The sequence below is a fragment of the Lagopus leucura genome, unplaced genomic scaffold (assembly GCF_019238085.1).
Source record: "Lagopus leucura isolate 7727_CA_CO unplaced genomic scaffold, USGS_WTPT01 Super-Scaffold_739, whole genome shotgun sequence".
Taxonomy (NCBI): domain Eukaryota; kingdom Metazoa; phylum Chordata; class Aves; order Galliformes; family Phasianidae; genus Lagopus; species Lagopus leucura.
In genome coordinates this window covers 16,090,737-16,110,995 of record NW_024962255.1, presented here as the reverse complement: position 1 = coordinate 16,110,995, position 20,259 = coordinate 16,090,737, and the positions used below count along the sequence as shown (strand labels likewise).

Sequence of the window (20,259 nt, the reverse complement as noted above, 5' to 3'; positions counted from 1 at the left end):
CCTCAGCAGCAAAGGGAAGATCTATTTTGTACAAAAGAATGCCATAATCCAGGGGAAAGGCTGGCTGTATGCATTTTGGAGAAAAACAAATGGACAGATTTCTGGTGGAAAAGCAGCGTAGCTCGTGTCAGATTGTGCTGAACTCCTTGAGCTGCAGCAGAAAACTAGGCTTAATTTTAAGATGAGATATTGTGACTGCCTGTATTACAGACTTCCTTGAAAGAGATCTTTTCTTCTATACATCTATGATAATGTCTGCATTTTTGTGCTGAGGGAAGTTTGCTGCCCACAGCTAGGAACTTCAGCTGCTGTATGTGTTGAAGTTGGATTATGTCACTTGCAGGATTCTCAACTCAGTATGAAGCAAGGCAGAAGAAAATAGCTAAGTATAACAGTGATCAGTGCCTTCTTTTTTTTCCAGGCACCATTAAAAATGAATTTACAGACCTGAGAATGTTGTCTTATTCCATTAGTAAAGGCTGTAAAGAGGCATAACTTGATTTACATGTAAGCGGTTGCATTACAAGGGCTAAATTGATGCCTTGACAAGTTATGACTGTTCTGAGAAAGGGCTGTAAATATGTCTTACAGCTGCTAGAGAAGAAACAGAAGTGGTCTAGGCATAACAACAGAAAGAGGTACTGACCAACTGGTCCCTGACTATATTGGCAAGAGCTGAAGGCAGCATGCTCGTGTGCATTCCGCTTTCTGCTGCTGAGGGGACTGAAAATAATTTTTCTTTCTTCCTTCTCTCCCAGCATCTACTGGAAATTGGGCAACTGTACTGCACTGGTATAACCTTTCTGGTTGCTGGCAGAGAGGAGGAATGTCTACTTTCTCTTGCTGTGCTGTTTACTTTTTCTTTTCTCCATTGCTGATGTTCTTTATCCTTCTGAGCTCTTCCACTGTCTGTGTGCTTTTGGGGCCAGTTCTGTGGCACTGCTGACTCTTTGGCCTCTGTTGCTGTTCAGAGTGAAATTAGTGAGATACTTAGCATTTCTTGTGGGAGCTCACACAGCATGTATTTTTGGAAACAAAAAGATAAGGCATGTGGTTGAGGTGATGTATCTGCATAAAGGAGTATATTTCCCAAAATATGCTTGTTTAAATTGTTGACTTCAGCTTTTAAGCATCATATCTGTAGAATTTATTGCATTCCAAGTATAGCTGATTATGTCTGAGTTAACATGTTGGTATGACAGTGGTTATTCAAATTAAGTGCAGTTAAAGAACACTTCTTCATTTGTTAAAAAGGGGGGGGGGGGGGGGTGGAGAGTTATATTAAATATCTCAGCTCTACTCTATGAAAGAGACTTATTAACAGTTGACTTTTGTTTCATCTCTGGAGTGTTTGGTATTTGCAAATTGGCCTTAAAATAGTACTTTATTCTTGTGTAGTGTACCAAACCAGGATCTGTACGATGAACGTGTTTGCAGGTGTGTATGATTGCAGCCAGTTTCTTTCTGCCTGAGAAGTTAGATCATTGCCTCCCAGTCTACAGTAAAGAAGGAATTGTTTTGGATGTGCTTTGTAGTTACCTGCAAATCTGGTATCTAATCCAGGTGTATTTGGATGCAGTGCAAGTAGTGATTTCAAATCACTTAATTCTCTTGAATTTAGGCAGAGTTGGAATACTGATAGATGAATAGTGATAAGAACTTTTCTTAAACAGCGACCAAAAAAGCCCAGTGGCTGCTAGCCAAGGAGTGATTTTTGCTGGCTGACAGTAGCTGTGCAAAGTTGAAGGCGGTTCTTTCCACAAAGAATTTCATGACAGCCACCAGACTCATTGCCTGTCTGGCTTTTCAGAGAGAATGTTGGAGATGTATCAAAGTAACAGTTCTTCTGTCTGACGGTTCTGTCTTTCGGCTCCTGTAGGTATGCCTCAGTTGAGCTGTAGTGCTTCCTGTAAGGCACTGCGTGCTCCTCGCGATTCTGTGTGTAATTTATACCGTACAAAAATGAAGAGATGTGTTTTAGGGAAGTGCCATGTGTCTGTCACCATGGGTTGTTGTCTAATTTGCTTGCTAAGATTCTGTTTAACAGATTTTGATACTTTCTTTCTCTGAGTGGAGGTGCATGGAGTTTTGCTTTCAACTGGTGCATGTTTCCCCAAAACCTGTACAAAGTTAGTTTGCAGTTTCTGCTTTTCCTCAGTTCTTCTCTTTACATCTTCTGTTTCTCTTTCAAATTTGTGTGACGCATCCCCCTCTTTCGATACTTAATGGTGGGCTCTCAGCTAAATCCTTTATTTCAATGGAAAGCAGGCTGAAAAATCCTGTTGTGTATCTACTGACATCCAAAAGATAACAGCAGATTGTCTTTAAAAGTAACTGTTTATTGTGATTGAACTACCCTGCTTTACTAGCTGTATGAATGGGAAAGATTCTAGAATGTTTTTATTATGCTGGGATTCTCATCTAACTCAATAAACTTTGTCTTCCAGTACCAAGATAAAGAGGAAGTTGTTTTATGGATGAATACAGTAGGACCTTATCACAATCGCCAAGAAACATACAAATATTTCTCTCTTCCTTTCTGCGTGGGATCAAAAAAAAGCATCAGCCATTACCACGAAACCCTAGGAGAAGCACTTCAAGGAGTAGAATTGGAATTTAGTGGTCTTGACATCAAATTCAAAGGTAAGCACATGAAAGCACACAGTTGCTTAAAAACAAGCAATCAAAAACACACAAACCCATAGAATTAGATTTTGAAGTTAAAAGAGTTGAAAGTTAGCTGCTGCCAGCAGCTGGGTGTCTTTCACCTTGTTTCAGAAGCCCTGCAAGGTTGCCTGCTACTGCTGAGTGTTCAGTTTACAAAGTTTCCATCTGTATGACCCTTAAAGAAGGTGCTCACAGAAGATAAATTTTCTGAGAGAAATGAGTATGTTTTATAGAATAAAAATGAGGTTTCTGCATATGAATGATTAAGAATATAGTTACTGTGATTATTCTGGAGTTATCAATTCTGAATATTTTTTTCTGTGGTGTTGAATACTTGCATATCTTTGTGATTGAAAAGGTGAAGCAGGTGCTCAGCATCTCTTGAGTCCTACTCTAACACTAGATTAGTTACTGTATCTGTCTGTTTGCTGTCTACCTTTAAAATACCTTTGATGAATTTACTTCTATTGAAATACGGTGGCTCTAGCTTCTTTTTGCAAATACATTTATTGGTGTTAGTGACTGAGTCTTCTACCACAGAATTTCTTTGAACTGTGTTCTTTGGTACCCACTGTCCTTCCATGTGCTGTATAATTAGTAGTTGCAGAGCTTCATATAACAGATTTCTTTTGTTTATATCAAATTTAACATTTGTGTTTAATCCAACTTGGAAATTAATGTTTGTGTTGTTACATATATGTAGTGTTATTATTGCATCACTGGTTCTTACTGGGTAAAGAACTTAAGTATAGTGTCTCTTGTCTGACCATTTGCCTTCAGAGGGGACTGTAGTCTACAAAGTTTTATCCAAAATTGAAAACCTCATTATTATACTTCTCTTATAAATTGGGTAAATTGAGTAAATAATTATGATTTTGTTAAAACCATACATTCTTCAGAAAGTTGTATATCACATAAGTGGTTGCATCTCAGCATTAAAGGAGTTTGGAGTTGAATCTTTCATTGAAGAAATGAGGTGTGCCTGTATAAACACCAGAAAACAGCCCTATTGTTTCTTTGCAGAACTTACAGCCTGCTGAAAATTTTGATCAGTGTGAGGGAAATAGCTTTCCTGCCAAACTGTGTAGAAGAGGTTCAGAAACAAACTGCTAAAAACACAGAGGGCAACTGGCAGCAATTCAACGTGATTGTGAAGATTAAGCCAAGCTTCCGTTGTCTGAATACAATAAGTATTTATTTTTACAGCCTGTTATGTTTAATTTTTACTCTCTTTGTTGCATCTCTGCAGAGAGATTGTGTTATTCCAAGGACAAGCATATGCTCTAGATGATGCACCAGGTTGAAAAGGCATAAATACTGTTACCAATGGGACTCTTTCTCCATCCTTTTTGTAAAACAAAATAAGGTTTATTTCGTGATTTTATTCCCCCCTCCCCCAGCTTGTTTTCTGAAAATTAGCCATGGTTAATTTATTGCCCTGTCATTATCAACTTCTTGCTATTGCAGTCTAGGAGTACTGCAGCAGGTTGTGCTGATCCTCACTGCTCAGTACTTCTCAGACCTGTCTTTTCCTTATGGACCTGGAGGTAGTAACTTAGTCTACTTTTATAGAGGAAGTGTTGATGTGATGTCAAGGAAAGGAGATGAACTGGCTTAACTTCAGCAGCTGGTTGAAATGCTTGGAAAAGTTTCTTCTGCAGAAGTGGAAAAAGCCTAGAGCCTCTGCTGTCCCAGAAGTATGTGCCCTAGTCTGGCTTAAGTTTGTGAAGCTGGTTCTACTTGGGAGAACAGATGAAGCAGAGTGAAGTTTTGATTCATCTTCTGCTGCTCTTTATGGCCTGTAGTTTCATGTTCATCCTTCCAGGGTGTTTTTCTGCCTTTCTACTGTGAATACAGTCTCAAATGCTTCTATAAAATGCTTTGATAATGGAGAAATTAATGTGTTTGTTTCAGTGGTACTCATACAACTCTTAGAAAAGAGGTACATAATGCCTGTTTTCTTATACAAAGGTAAGTAGAGCTTAAGTGACTCTGAAATTCCACCTCCTCAATGCAGAAATTGGTACCATTCCTCTTTGCTTAGGAGAGGTCTTTTGCAATGAAGATGGGTTTATTCCAGACTAACAAGAATTCAGAAGAGGAAAAGTGCATTGGTTTTTGTACCTTGTGATTGGTTTGATTTTGATGATGTCCCTGCCAGTTTTGTATGTCTGTTTCCTTTCGTGGATCTTAACAGATTTTCCTTAGGTTTTATTTTCCTTTGACAATTCTGATCCAAAACTCCTTGAGCTGATGTTTTTACACAAAAAGCTCTAGATATTTTTCAAATATTCTTTAAGGTGAAAAATTGAGGGCAATTTCTCCAGGGCTTATGGTGCTTATCTTCTGCCCAGAATATTTCTTCATGTGCCTTTTACATCTCTGATTGTACTGCTGGCCCATACTAGTATCCTGATGCTCCGTTGGGGCATGTTTTTGTGAAGACTGCCCATAATGTCATTCAGAACAGGAAGTGAATGAGCATAGTAGAGTAGAGAGTCATAGTTGTTTTAGATTGGTTGGTTGTTCTTTTTTTATTTTTTATTTTTAGAATTAAGTGGATGTTTTAGTCTTTTTTAAGTGTGATTGATAAGGTAGTGGCACACATAGAGAATTCTACGATGTCCTATATATATATATATATATATATTTTTTTTTTTGCATTTATTTAGCAACCCATTTCTGCTCTTTGTTCATTGTTAATCTGTATGGGACTTGTAGTGAATTTAACTCCTAAACAAAGTGCCCTAAGTCAGATGTTGTCTATAAGGTAGATGGTATGTGATGGCTATTTGATGCCTACGCAGGGGAGCTGTGCCTGTGCACTTCTACAGTTTGTGTCCTCAGCATCCAGCAGCTTCTTCATTAGGAGGTGGTGTAATGCTTTTAGTGTCAGATTCACTAAAGAAACCTGAATGGGAGTCAACTCTGTTTTATTCTCTGTAATTTGTGTTTATTTATTTTTTTTTCAGCTTTCATAGTAATAAGCATAAATTCATTGTAGTTATTAGGACTTAAGCAGTTGAATTGTCATCCTCTATACATTACATTAGAGACCTAGTGAATTACTAAACATACTGAACGTTGCCATCATAGCAACTTTAATTAGAAAATTAATTTTTGGTGTTGTCATTAATACAGTAACAATTAGCAAAGGTGAGTGTAAAGAAGAAAGGATTTTTTTAAAAAAACATATTTAAATTTTGCTCTTATTTAGAATTGGTGTTGAATAAGTGCACTTCTGAATGAGAGCTCCTTGCCCAGGACTGCTCTTCTGTATCATCTCTATGCTGGCTGTTCAGGGTGATGTTCAGTGTTGTACTGGGAGATGGTCAGATACCAGATTTTGTACTATTTACATGTCTGAATGAAACCTAATTGATCAGACATTATAGAAAATCTGAAATGTGACATAAGGGCCCCTCCTGGGTCTGCTTATCTTTAAAACTTCGTTACTGTGTTACTGATATTAGTAAAGCTGTTTTGTATAGCAGGCATATTTTAGCAGATGTTGTTTTATGGACAGTGATATCTGTGACTACATAGTAGCTATCACTAAGTTTACATTCCTCTTGTAACCATGACTGGGATAAAAAGTATCTTAGGAGGGCAAAGCTTTGGATCTGGTAAAGCTGTTGTAGTCTTCAGCTGCCCCAGCTGCTGAATGCTGATCCAAGCTACTTTCATTTAATCATTTCATACAGCAGACTTAAGCTTAGCAATCTAATCCTGTTCTGTAACTAAGTTATATCTTCAGTATTCTCTTTTTAAGCAGGACTGTTTTTTTTTTAATGACTTGAGCACTTATCTTGGTTCCCCTTGCCTTTTCTTCCCGAAGAATTGTTTTGGCAGGGGGCAGGAGGAACTGTACACCATAGTATGGTTGAAAGTGAAAGTATGCTATTAAAATCACACATCTATATGTTGTAAGAATAAACTAAGGCTCTTTCTAATAATTGTACTGGCTTTGTGTAAGTGCACTGGATTAATTTGTGACATGGTTGATCCGTAGCTGATGGTTATGTCATTGAGAGGTCTTCTTGGTATTCTGCATGCTGGAAGGAAAATCTCCAAAAATGGAGGACAACTTTTTGGTAGTATGCTGCTGTCAGCATCAGTGCAGTCCCTTCCCTTCATGTGATACTTCAAAGTCTTTTTTCAGCAGCAGAAGAAAGTATTTATCTCCCAGAGGATTAAACGCAGAGTGACACACTTGAGTTAGCACAAAAAGCCAATTCCTGGGGTCTGATAGCCCGTGGAGGAACTTGACATTAGATTATAGTCCAATACTACGTTAATTTTAATTAATAGCCACAAACAAAGGCTGTCATATTCAGGCTAAAATGGGGAAGATCTATAAACAAAGAATTTATGTGTAGCTTAGGTTTTAGTTTAATAGTAACACTCGCCCCCTGTCCTTGTGTTGTTCTTCAGTGGTGCTGGTACCAATGCCATTTGTGTAGCCATATGATCAACCATGCAGGCAAGAGAGACCTGCTTAAAAAGAATTGGCCCCTTAGCACTTCCCCCAGAGCAGGTTTCTGTGCTCTGGTGCTACGCAGTGCTTCATCTGACAGACTCCCCTGGTTTATCTTTTTTAAGTACTTTCACCCTTATGTTAGTTCATAGGGTATTTTCATCTCTGTGTGTTGAAGAATCCCACGTGATTAAATGTAACATCAGAAAGGGGTTATTACTGGTGTATAGTGTGGGACTGCCCAAGAGTGATAATAAATACCCGGCATTTTGGAAGGAATGAATCCCCTACTTAGCAACAAGTACAGAAGGTAGGCATTTGCTGCTTTTTTTTTTTTTTTTTTTAATTTAATTGATGTCAATTGGACTCAAATAATCAGTTAAAGTGGAAAAAAAATGCCAAAAGAGGATTTTTTTTTTGTTGTTGTTGTCCAGAAAGTATAGGATCCAGTCAAGCAGAGGCATAAATGGAAGCTGAAACCTGGATTTGTAAGTCTGTTTAAATTGTGGTGCCGGTTTTAATCACTTACCTCTCCAAAATGTACCAGTATCGATTTTGGGGATGTAGCTCATGAATGCTTAGTCAGAACAATCAGAATGCTGACCAGAATGGTATTATTCTTCTCTTTGTTCCTGGCTAAGTGACTTCAAAGCAGCGAAATATTTGTTGCCTAATATGTCAATCTGGAAAGTAATTTTTGTCATTGTGCTTATGAGGCTTGGAATGCAGTTATTGGATCAAAGAACAAAAATGGAAAAAGTAATGTTTCCATAAGAAATAGGAAGAGAAGTAGCATCCATAATAGCATGCAGGATAAATAGCCAGGGACACTGTTTTGTCCTGGGCTATAGGAAATTACTCCAACTATGCAGGACTGCTGTTGGTTGGTTTGTTGCTGCCCTGCTTCTCCAGACTCTACATCAATTTTGCTTGATGAGAGATACTGCCTGTACTTCTGTTTTCACAAATTCTTGTCATCAGAAGAAGTGTGTTTTGTATTGGAAATACTGTGCTTGTCACTGCTCTTTCTGCACAGGTAATTCAGTTTTCTTTTTAAGCTTTGTATTTCAGTAGCATGTGGAAAAGTTCAACTAGGCTGAATTTCAATACACAGTAGAGCTTTACTTTATCTACTAGGAACGGGTTGCTCTTCTCAGTGATAACAAAAGGGGAAGCAGGAATCTGTTTACATTCTGTTTATTTTCCACTTCTGGAGAGTGAAAACATTCTCACAGAAGCAGCTATCTTTTTTTTTTTTGTCTCTAAATCCATTGCTGCATGAGTTCTTCTACATGTGAGCCCTTTTACTGCCTTTCACTTGAAATGGAAATGGAGGCGTGAACGCATGGTTGTTGACAGCATTACTTGTGAATTGTAGATGCTGAAAAATAATTTTCTGGCTTCAAAGAATGTATTTATTTTATTTCCAAACGCAACGCAGACTCTCATGCATTCTTTGCATTGTTCCTACTTCTGTTTTCTGCCTTTTTTTCTTTGTTTCTGTTTCTTCTTGGAAATTGCTCAGAACTTTACAATACTTTGTAATGATGATTGTTCATGGTGCCAACAGGGACAGTCAATGAGCCTGAAAATACTAAAGAGAAGAGTTAATAACATATGCAGTTTTGTTTATTTGCTAATAATTTAATATCTCATGTTAAAGTAAAAGCGTTCTCAGTATCTGTCCAAATAATGCTACTGTCAACAAAAGGATTTTGATCTTGTGCTAATAAAATAGCATAAGGATTCTTTGAAACCATTCCTTGTTCAGTCAGTGCGAAGCTTCTTTATTTGGAAGAGTGGAATTACATGCACAGTTGTGTAATTGCTTTAACAGTTCTGTTTTAAATGTCCTTCTCTGTTACCTACTTCATTGTAGCCAAAGACTCCAGCAGTGCCCGTTGCTCCATCTGCTTGGCTGTGTTCGTTTTGAGCCAGTTCTTTAATAAATCATTAATAGTGCTTTAATTTTTTTTGCAGACGATGTAATGCAGACTACTTACTGTGAGATTGACTTGGACAAAGGAAGAAGAGAAGCCTTTGTGTATGCTATCAAAAATCACTATTGGTACCAGATGTATATTGATGACTTGCCAATATGGGGTGAGTAATGCACTGCATTAACAAGGTTACAACTACAGGATTGCAGCCCACTGTGCTAGTGGCTTTCCTGGAGTCATCAATGGCTAACCTTCCTAGAAGAATTTCACAAGCTTGTAGAATTTATGTAACTAACTAATACAAGTAAGTAAAAGGATTACTGCTTTGAAAGAACAGTTGGAGGACCAATGCTAATGAATTACATGAACAGTGAAAAACAGCTTTGTTTCTCAGGCATCTCTTTGATAGTACTAGGTTGCTAGGGTTAAATTCATCTTTCACATATTAAAGTAAATGGTATTTGGGTTGGAGATGATGTCTGTGTCTTCTAAACTCTCCAATTTTGTCCCTCCCTTGTATCTCAGTCACATTCCTAGTAAAGAAGTACTCTGCATGTTTCTCCTGGCATTTTACAGTGATGGCAGTCAACCAAAGTAAAAGTAGTGGTTTAGGTTTTTCATGGTTTTCCACCCTGGTGGGGCTTACTAATGTGAAAGTCAGTGTGACATATGCATGATCATTAAAATTTGGGAAAAAAAATGGGAAATCCTCAGAATATCCATATTCTACTTTACTGAAGTCCAGGTAAAAAATACCTTTCATTAGCTGTTTGTAACCAAATATAATGACTTCAAACAGCTGTTTGAGGGCTTTTGAAGACTTGCACTTTATTTTCTGACCTGAAAGGAGCAACCAGCTCTTCCTAAGTGCATTCAGATACAATGATTCAGTTTTTTGTTTCTGCCTGTGTTACTGTCCTCCGGTGGAGTGGCTAGAAATGGCAGTTTTCTACCATCTCCCAAAGTATGGAGCTGTGTATGAGTTCACTCCTTCAGATACTGGTTGATCACAATGTCTTTTACGTGGAGTGGAGGTTGGCATTCTGTTATTCTGCGAATACCATGGGAACAGGTGGTACCCAGGTGTTAGGCTATATGGCATAGGCATGAACTGGGGCTTGTTTTGCGTGCGTGGCATATGCAAGGCAATTCCAACTGATGAGCCTAAGTAAAATTACGGCAGGAAAAATACTCCTTAAAACTTAAAGCATGTAAGTGCTGTTCCTTCACACACCTGCTTCTTTGTGAAGCTGTTTTTCATATCCTTCACCTGCTTACTCTCTCGCTGTCCTCACCTTTATAGATCCTTGAGAGAGAGATCTTGAAAGCAAAAAGTGTGTGCTGAAGGTTCAGCTAACGAGAGCACAGTGAAAGCAGAGTTTTGTAAAGAAAGAAATGAGTGGAGGGGAAGACTGAACAAGGTGATGGGAAGATACAGAGGTCCAAGGCTAAGTTGTGTTTATGCATTTTAAATCCATATTCAGGTAGTTCTTTATCTGGCCAGAAGTACACATAACATTAGAGGAATTGTTACTTCACGTTTCTCACGCAGGATTTGTAGCTGTGTGCTGTGGTGTTAAAAAGCCGTTGCCAAACAGTTCTTGTAGATAACTGTGATTGAAGGTATAGTCCGGGTACTGCATTTGAAAAGCAAAACATAGGGTCTGCTGTGTTCTCTTTGCTTTAGCAATATTGCTTTTTATCTGCCAAACCTTTGGAAATCTATATTTTTGAACATAATTGTATAATATTTGGAAAACAAACTGTGATAGATGCTTACACTTGTTTCCTGTGCAGGCATTGTTGGAGAAGCAGATGAAAATGGGGAAGATTATTACCTTTGGACTTACAAAAAACTTGAAATTGGCTACAATGCAAATAGAATTGTGGATGTCAATCTAACCAGTGAAGGAAAGGTGAAACTGGTACCAAATACAAAAATCCAGATGTCGTATTCTGTAAGTACTCTGATGATGCATGTGTAAGAATAAAGTTTACATGATAAAAGAGCTCCAAGGTAGTTAGTTACTTGTATACTTATGTATCAGTGTAAAACTATATTAGAGGAAGATATCTAATTCCATTATTTTTATTCACTTCTGAAAAACCTTGATAGGTTTAATGGCAGTAAATGGAGAATGAAAATAATGATTTTTGAAATACTTTAAACATACCAGAGCTTGTGTAATCTGCAGAAAAATGTTTTGTTAGGAAAGGAAGGTGTTGTCCCCAAAGACATGGAGGCTAGAACATTGAGGATCCCCAGGCAGCTATGTATTTCCTTAGTGCTCGGAGCAGTGACTTGCATGTCACAGATTTGAGCTGGATTCTGAACTAAGATCAAAACCCTCTTTGAATGTTTGTATTTTGTAGGCAATTACTATTAATGCTTTTTTATTTTTCCAATTACAGTAGAAATTTCTTGTTTATATAGCCTCACAAGGTTTTCTCTGAAGCTTTCTGCTTTTCTCTTGAATTGCTATGATAAAAGGTAACAAGTAAAGAATATTTTCTGATCTTTCCCATTGAGTGAGATTATTAGATTTTCATTCCTTGTTGATTTGGTCCATTAGACATTTAAGTCAATTATCTCGTGTTTTCTAAATTCATATGCAGAAACCAATTCTTAATGCATTAGTTTTCTACTGTGTGTTAGCAGTAGGTGTCAGCATAAGATCTTTTGTCACGGTACATTCTTGCCACTGTTATGTTTGTCTTATGTTGAACAAGTTACAGAGTTTGAAGTGCAGGTAATTGTATTTATCTGTGCTTTCTCAAATTGTTTCTACTGCAAAATTTATAGTTTCAAATATAACCAGCATTGTGAGATTCATATGTTCTGTTAATTTTGAAGTGGACAGCACTGAGTAGTTGTCAGTAATTAGAGTGAAATTACATGTTCCTTTTAAATACTTCTAGTGTACAGAGCTTAAGACTTAACTTCACATCTCTTTTGGCACCACTGGGCAATTTTTGGTCAGGCATCTGTGCAGTGTTTAGTTCACAAATTGTATAGGGTGGATTTAATCTAACTTGTTCTAAGCAATGCTTCTTGGTGGCAGCCTCTCTAATGAGAAATGCACTTGTTTAAAGCAGTGTTAACATTGATATTTTGAGCTATTAATCTTGATCCACTCTGTATTTTGAACAAAACAACACTTAGTATTGTACCTGAGAGTGAGGGTGATACTGAGGTCTTGCAGTTTGAGTATGGCTGTGGTGAGTGATGGGTTATTCAATCTGTGTTAATAAGTTCCCTTCTGTAATAGCAGGACAGATCTTCTGGATAGGGAAGGTCCTCGTCATGTATCTTTAAATATGAAATTTTAAATTCTGATGAAAATAGTCTTGTTCTACCCACGTTAGCAAATTCATCAGTGCAGCTGAAACTTCTAGATCCAAAGCAGTCCTCTGTGGAGCTTATAGAGTAATTACTACTAATTAGTACCAGAAATATTTGCTATTATCCTGTGAGTGTATGGTGACAAACGTGTACTTTTCCATCTGGTTAGAGTTGATCATTGGTGGATGAAGTGTTTATATTAAGACCATGTTGTTTTGCAAAATTCTAAGTGGCAGCTTTTTAGCTTGCAGTTAGAAAAAAATGTAACTTCTGTCTTGAAGGCTGATTCTTTCTTGTTCCTGAACATGCCAGGGAAGGTTATGTCTGTAAGGCCAGGTGGCTGATGTTTGTTCTGTGCCTGGACAGTAGAGTGCAGCTTTAAGAACTCTGGTTTTGCTTTTACACAAACCTGTATTGAAGGAAATCTCTGAAGTATGTAATTTAAAAAATGTGGCTTGGTTTCTTTGTGGTTATAGCTGAATGCATTATAATAAGCTTCTCAGTTGTAAACTTTTCTCTTTAGGTGAAGTGGAAGAAGTCAGATGTAAAATTTGAAGACCGATTTGACAAGTACCTTGACCCATCTTTCTTTCAGCACAGAGTATGTACTGTACTAAGACAACCTTACGAAGTATTCCTCTGAAATGTGTGTGTTAGTTCACAAGATGTAATGGAAATTTTTATGGCTGCCCCCATTACTGTTCTTCTATAGGGAAAATGTAGCGAGGAGCCGTTTTGAAGCAACCAGTATTAAACTTACCTCTATTTGTTGCATTTGTTCCCCCAGTGTCTTACCTGTATTACTTTTTTAAAATTGAATTCTAATTTTAGGTCTGTAAGTTGTCCTTTCCATTGAAGCAGGGGTGCCATCACGTGTTTTATTGTTCAGCTTCCTGATATTGCCCATCACCGTGCTGTTCTGAACGTCAGACCAAAAGGCAGCATGCAAATGTTAGAAACTGTACTTACTGTTTTGTTGGTTTTTTTTTTTTTTAAGAAACAAACAAGAGCTCAGTCAAATCCACTCATTAAGTGGATGTTGGGACTGTCTCTAAATGTAATTTTCTGCAAGTAGTTTGAATATAACCCTTTGAAACGTTGGCCATCTGATAGCCAGCAAAGAGCTTAATTGTGTTGGATTTCTTAAATTCAGTATTTTTGTGTGGTAAATTTTGCTAATTAGAAAATTAACTTAATTGAAAAATAACTTTCTGGCATTTAAATTGCAGTAGAGTAAGCAGTATAGAAGCTTTCTGTGTAGAATCCAGATGATCTGGCATGAAGCTACTAGCCAGTGGAAGACTATTTAAAAAAAACCAAAACTAAAAAGTTGTCAAGTTATTTCCAGTGTTTGTTGTTCCTTGTGTCTTTGATGTGGCCTATAGATCTAGGTCTGTGAGGTTTTCCTCTCAATCAGAAGTTGTTAAAGAAACATTTCTCTCTACTAGGTCTTGTGAAATTTAGTTCTTGTTAGTCTGCTATAACAACACAGGCTGAAGCCTACTGGTACTGCAGTATGAATTGTAAGATGTTTGGGGGCAATCAGGCAGCTCTAGGACTGCAGGTTTTAAGTGACAGTTCTGTTACTTAAATAGGATGGCTCCAGTCTTCTTAAGTGCTTCAGCAAACGTCTGTGTGACAGTTTGAAGTGAGCTGCAAGTACCAGGGTGGTTCAGGTAAATACATTCACATGTTCCGAAGCAGTCTCAGCCTAGAGACAAAACCACCATGCAACTCCACTGCTTGTCAGTCGGATAACTGCAGCTGTTTACGTATACACTTGACTGAAGTAAATGGAAAGCAAAAGGGTGATGCCAGTTGTGATTGTTTAAGCTGCCATTGCAGTTTCCTTTAGGGTAGTATACTGAGCAGTGCTTCTTTCTGAAGTCAGAAGATTTGCATTCTGTTTGAGCTTTGTAAGAAAACAAAGTGTGCTTGTTATAGGCAGAATAATGCTGCAGCATGTTTTAGTCCTGTGCAGTGCAATTGTTTATTCCACTGATTTTTTTGTGACCTGTAGACGTATCTTTCACCAGTGTAAACCTCCTTAGTAAGGCAGGAGTACATTGTGCCTTTACTCTGCCCAGGGGAGCATGCATAGAGTTGTTCAGACTTTGCTGGTGCTTAAGTAATTTGTGATACCTTGGTTACAGCAGTCAGCTGTTGAAAAGCTTTGTGTAGTGTTTCAGAGGTCAGGTTTAGTGGGACTTTCTGCAAATGTAGTGTTGCATACAATGTGGGCTTATTGTTGCTTAGCTAGCGCTGTCTTACCAATCAATACCTGTATTGAAACAGATTTCAAATACATTTATGATTCTAAATCTTCAGGGTATGTTTTCTTTTTGTAGATTCACTGGTTTTCAATTTTCAATTCCTTCATGATGGTGATCTTTCTGGTTGGCCTAGTGTCTATGATACTAATGAGAACTTTGCGAAAAGATTATGCCAGATACAGCAAGGAGGAAGAAATGGACGATATGGTAAGATCTGCATTAGCAATCAATTTTATTTCAGGCTTAACAATTTCTTTGTGCATTCATTGAGTTAGCTGCAATTGGATGGCTTTCTTCAGTTGTCAGAAAGCTCCCCATGGGTGTTTTGAAAGTGTTACTGGTTTTCTTTACAACATGCTTCTAGGTTGCAACCCAGAATTCTGTGTTGTTGTTGTTGTGTTAGTGTTTGTATCCCCATTTAGATTAAATGAGATCTACTTTGAGTACATACATGCATGTGCTTCACTTGAGAGGAGTTTAGAGGCAGGAAGAAAATCTAACAGATCTTACTGCATCCTACATTCAAGTTGTATTTTTTTTCATTTCTCTCTTCAATGCATCAGATCTAGTGGAAAAGTAATATGCTTGCAATTGTTTTACTAAATTAAATCTTTAATTTGTGCCTAGCTTGTGTGTTTGTCTAATTTGGTAATGTTTAATTACGATGAACAGATCTGATTTTTTTTTTGTTGTCATTCCTAGGACAGAGATCTAGGTGATGAGTATGGATGGAAGCAGGTCCATGGAGATGTTTTTAGACCATCCAGTCACCCTCTCATATTCTCATCACTTATTGGCTCTGGGTGTCAGATTTTTGCTGTGTCTCTTATAGTCATTGTTGTTGCAATGATAGAAGATTTATACACAGAGTAAGTGTAATTGTTCCATGTCTTTCACATATAAATGCTTAAGTGAGCAAAATAATCAAAAAAGTGATAGTTCTGACTAGCTTGGAAAAAAAAAAAAAGTGTTCCAGAGTCTATAGGAAATAATCAGTAGTTGTATTTTGGGGGAGTCTTGAATTCTAGTGAAAGTTTTCGTGTAATCTGACTGTGTGATTTGATCATCTTTAACTTCATGAATTCTTGCTTTTTTACATGATATATTGGTATATTTTGAAACTGGTTTGTTCTTCTGTGGTATTGCTGATAGATTGTTTGGGAAAGAAGTGTTTGAAGATGCGTGTCTCACTCCTGCTTTTATCTGCAGTGACAGCGTATTACTGTATTACACTTTTTGTTGCCCTCTGTCCTGTGAAGATTAAATTATGAGTTTACTGTGTTGTGAATAATTTTGTTTTCTGCTGACAGTGCATTAAGTCAATCTAATGCACAAGTCTCAGGTTTGGGAATTGAATCTCTTACATTTTTTTGAAACAGATGACAGATGCCACTCAGCAGGTGTTGCACGCAGAACCTACAGTAGTAGGTGGTATTTGGTCCTGACTGGGGAGAACTGTGGAGGGACTGTGGGAAGAAGCAGTACTCCAGTTCCAATTTAAGATACCAATTTTGGTTCACCCAGTTCTCTTCCTTGCTTTTCAATGTGCTTGATTTCTTTTGCTGTTCTGGATTGTGTTCTTCGGTTTTCTGTAGTGACTGTTTTGAATAATGAAGAAAACTGTATTTCTTTGTGTTCTATTTTCCCTTACCTGTCACCAATTGCTTTTAAAAAGCTGTAGTACTCCTGATACACCACTAGAGAGAACTCTTGTTACTGAAGTTCACTGCTTTTAAATGGCATGTTTAATAAACCTACTACGTGGTCAGTACCTTGGCATATTTTAATTTTTCATATGATGCCGTTCCCCTTTGTGCCTCCTTGTCTGTATTTCTGGATACGCTTGTACACATTTGTAATTACACAACATGTTGGCACTTTAAGAGAGGGATTGAAGCAATTTCAGAATGCTTGTGCACTGTAGTGAAGCTATAATTTGGTAACAGCAATTGTAAAATGCAACAGAACAGTAATTTAAAGTATGTGTGCACTTAGGCTTTTATTGCAACAGGTCTTTCTATTACGTTAAGTGAATTCTGGGTGTGTAACTGAGGGCTTGACCAAACCTGGACCGGAACATTCATATGTTGAGGGAAATAGCAGTGCAATTTCAAAAATGCCATAAATGCCAGTGTGGGAATTGCCCGTTAGTGTTCTTCAGGTCTGTTAAAACTGTTAAAGTCATGCACCTGATGCCATCTAAAAGCCTCTTGGTGAAATTGGATCATGCCAGCTATTCATTTATTAATAGTGATTTGTGTTTTGAGCAACTTTGCTGTTAGAGTATTTGAAACATAAGTAAGTAAGCTTGAGAATAAGAAATCTTGAGATTCTCCTTTTAGATGAGCCTCTGCTGATTGCTTTACAGATAGCTTAGATTTACATGCATCACATCAAACTTTGTGGTCACCTGGGGTTTTGCACAGTTTTCCAAGTTGGCTTAAATTAGAACAAGTGTTAAAACTGGTTTCTGTCTAGCTTTCTAAATAGAAAATACTAGCTTTCTAAAATAGAAATATTATTTATTTATTACAGAATCACAGAATGGCCAGGGTTGGAAGGAACCTCAAGGATCATGAATCTCCAGCCCCTCTGCCACATGCAGGGCCACCAGCCTCCCCATTTAATAGTAGACCAGGATGCCTGGGGCCCCATACAGTCTGGCCTTAAACACTTCCAGGGATGGGGCATCCACAAACTCTCTGGGCAGCCTTTATTAACAAGCATATGTTAGTGTACTTCTCCTTTAATGTGTGTGTGACCAGCAGTTACATTTGCTTTGTTCGCTTGTTCTGGTCGTGGAAGCTGGTTGTATTAAAGATGACTTCATTCCAGCAATTGTTAATCAGAAGGCAAATTACCAGTAGCCTAGAATCTCTCAGAGCAGCAAACTGGCTGAACTCTTTCTGCTGCTTCTTGTAGACAAGGTGGCAGAGGGATATGGAGAAACAGTTCTCTTCGCAGATAATTTGCGTCTTGCTATTCTTAAGTATCATTTAAAAAATGTGTGCTGGGATGGTTTTTATTATTTAAAATTATTAGGTTTGCATGTAAAGTTTCAGAAAGTATGCCAAGATAAATACTTCAACATTTAATGAGGTGATAATTTAGAAATGACCAAACTCTTCTGATTTGACTACTCTGTGTTGATTGTGATCCCAGTATTTATAGTTTCTAACTCCAGTTTTCTAATTTTCTCCAAGGTGAACACTTTTGGTCTTAAAAGTTGAGAGTCTGAGGGATGGCAGAAACATTTTTCAGAATCATAGTCAATCTTTTTAACACTGACTTTTATGTTAATCAAAGGGTAACTTTTATCTGCAGCAGTTGAATCTTACGTTTAATATATGGCAGTTAAATATTGCATTCGCTGATACAAATCCAAATGCCAGAGTATGCAGAGATGAGATTTTGTACTTGATTCTACTGAAAATAAGTGCATAATATGAAAGAATTTTGTATGCCGGACCCATGTTTCCCAGATGGAGTTATAGTTGACCAGAAGGTTTGAATATAAATAGTTCTCATTTTTATGTAGACTTTACCTACATTTGCACATTTTCTCTATAATCTTTTCTCTAATACTGTTTGCTTTTCTATTTCGTTTACAAAACCATATCTTGTAGGAGAGGATCAATGCTTAGTACAGCTATATTTGTTTATGCTGCAACATCTCCAGTGAATGGATATTTTGGAGGAAGTCTTTATGCTAGACAAGGAGGTAAGTTGCTTTTGTGTTTCAACATGTTCATTACAGTGTTTTATGAAGAGTGTTATTTTTATTTTCAGTGACTTAGAAGTATTCTCATGGAGTAACATCTTTCAGTTGGAATCCATTGAGATAGTAATTATTTTGAATATATTTAAGTTTTGTGTTATTTCTTTATTCCATATTGGCTCTGTTTTCTGTGTAAAAATAGCGAAACTGTGGTTAATTTAAAGATAAGTATATCCTTGCAGTTCTTCTAGCTTAATCCATTCCTTACTCTGCAATACGAAAGTAATCAGTGTCTGTTATCTTATACAAGGTTTTAGGAAAGCCCTTATTTTAGGAAAAATATAGGGAAAATAATTCTGGTGTGATTGAAAGTATTCAGTCTTAACTGCATTGAAATCCATCGTGAGTTTGGAGGTTAGACATCTGTATGTGTGTGGCCTACATATTAAGCTAGTGATTTCTAGGAAAGCAGATCTACGTAAATCATTTACTGATCCAAAATAGGGTTCCAAGCTCTGTAGTTCAGCCAGATTTGCATTTTGTTTCCAGTTCCAGTGCAGTAGACTGAAATGCTATCATATTGGCTCATGGTGAAAATGCATATGATGGTCTTGAAAAATGTATGCTGTTCTTCTGACTGTTTTACATTTAGTGCACACTACAGAACCATGTATGTTGTGTATACTTAAAATATATATGTTATTTAAGAGCTTTAGAAAGTGAATATATACAGTGAAAATTAAGGTATTGTCCAAGAGAAGCTTTGTTTTGAAGCTCCCAAGGGAGATGTATACAGTAATACCTGGTAGCAAATGTTGTTTTTCCCCTTACGTGCGGTGTTTAGGAATCCTTTTCCTTCTAACTTTTCTGCTACTGAAGAGATCTGAATTCTGTTTTGCTGTATATTTTGCTTTACACCTGGGTTAGCTGGTTGTTTAATGCATCCTGAATGCATGAATTCAGCTTAGTTGGGTTGAGACAACGCGGAGCAGGTGCTGCCTGAACGTAGCTGTACGGCTGAGCTGGCCCCAGAGCAGAGTTCTCATGCGGTGTAGCCATAACCCCAGGATGTGAGCAGGCTTTGCAGTGGAGCCAGCTCTACAATCTCTGGCACTGCCTGTCCGTAGCCTAGGTATGTGCTGATGTTTTACACCCCAGTTTCTTTGGCCATCTCTGTCAGTGCATGCTGTTTTTCAGCCAGAACGTGCTCACACCACGTCTGTTTTTCTTTTCACGTGGCCTAGTAAATTGATTAATGTACTGTCTCATAGAAGTTTCCAGAAGCCAAATAAAAAGGGTAGTTGGGTCTTGGCTCTTGTATCCTTGCAGTTTGTCGTTACTTATTTCTTTCATCTTTTTTTGGGAGAAGAAATCAAATATCTAAATTCTAGAGAGCTTACTGGTGTTTCTTAAGGAACTTTCTAAACAGATTCCATTGGAATGTTCTTTCTTACAGGAAGGCGATGGATAAAACAGATGTTCATTGGAGCTTTCCTTATTCCAGCAATGGTGTGTGGAACTGCCTTCTTCATTAACTTCATTGCCATCTACTACCATGCTTCAAGAGCTATACCATTTGGAACCATGGTGAGTCATTTTAGTGGAGAGTTTAGAAACCACTGTAGACATGGGAGAGCTACCTTGTAATCAAAATACGGTTGTGAGTCGTGGTTTCAGCTTTTTAGTTACAAATTTAAACTGGGAAGTTTTAATGTGCTTCAATTATAATTTCCTTTAATCATAACAGACGCTGATTTCCAGCAGCAGGCCCCTCTCTTCTTAAAATGTCCCTTCTGCTTTGTGCTTGATCTTCATTCTGTAATAATCCTGTACAACACATG

The 20,259-nt window shown here is 37.6% G+C and overlaps 1 protein-coding gene across 1 annotated transcript in view; it reads left to right on the top strand.

Annotated features, from left to right (window-relative positions):
- The window catches only part of TM9SF3 (transmembrane 9 superfamily member 3), a 43,271-nt gene that overhangs the window by 6,359 nt on the left and 16,653 nt on the right, over window positions 1–20,259 (top strand). The window contains exons 2-9 of the mRNA XM_042862953.1: window positions 2,448–2,643; window positions 9,125–9,247; window positions 10,882–11,042; window positions 12,951–13,028; window positions 14,776–14,907; window positions 15,403–15,569; window positions 18,327–18,421; window positions 19,875–20,005. Of these exons, the coding sequence (XP_042718887.1) occupies window positions 2,448–2,643; window positions 9,125–9,247; window positions 10,882–11,042; window positions 12,951–13,028; window positions 14,776–14,907; window positions 15,403–15,569; window positions 18,327–18,421; window positions 19,875–20,005 (1,083 nt within the window). The remainder of the gene's footprint in view (window positions 1–2,447; window positions 2,644–9,124; window positions 9,248–10,881; window positions 11,043–12,950; window positions 13,029–14,775; window positions 14,908–15,402; window positions 15,570–18,326; window positions 18,422–19,874; window positions 20,006–20,259) is intronic.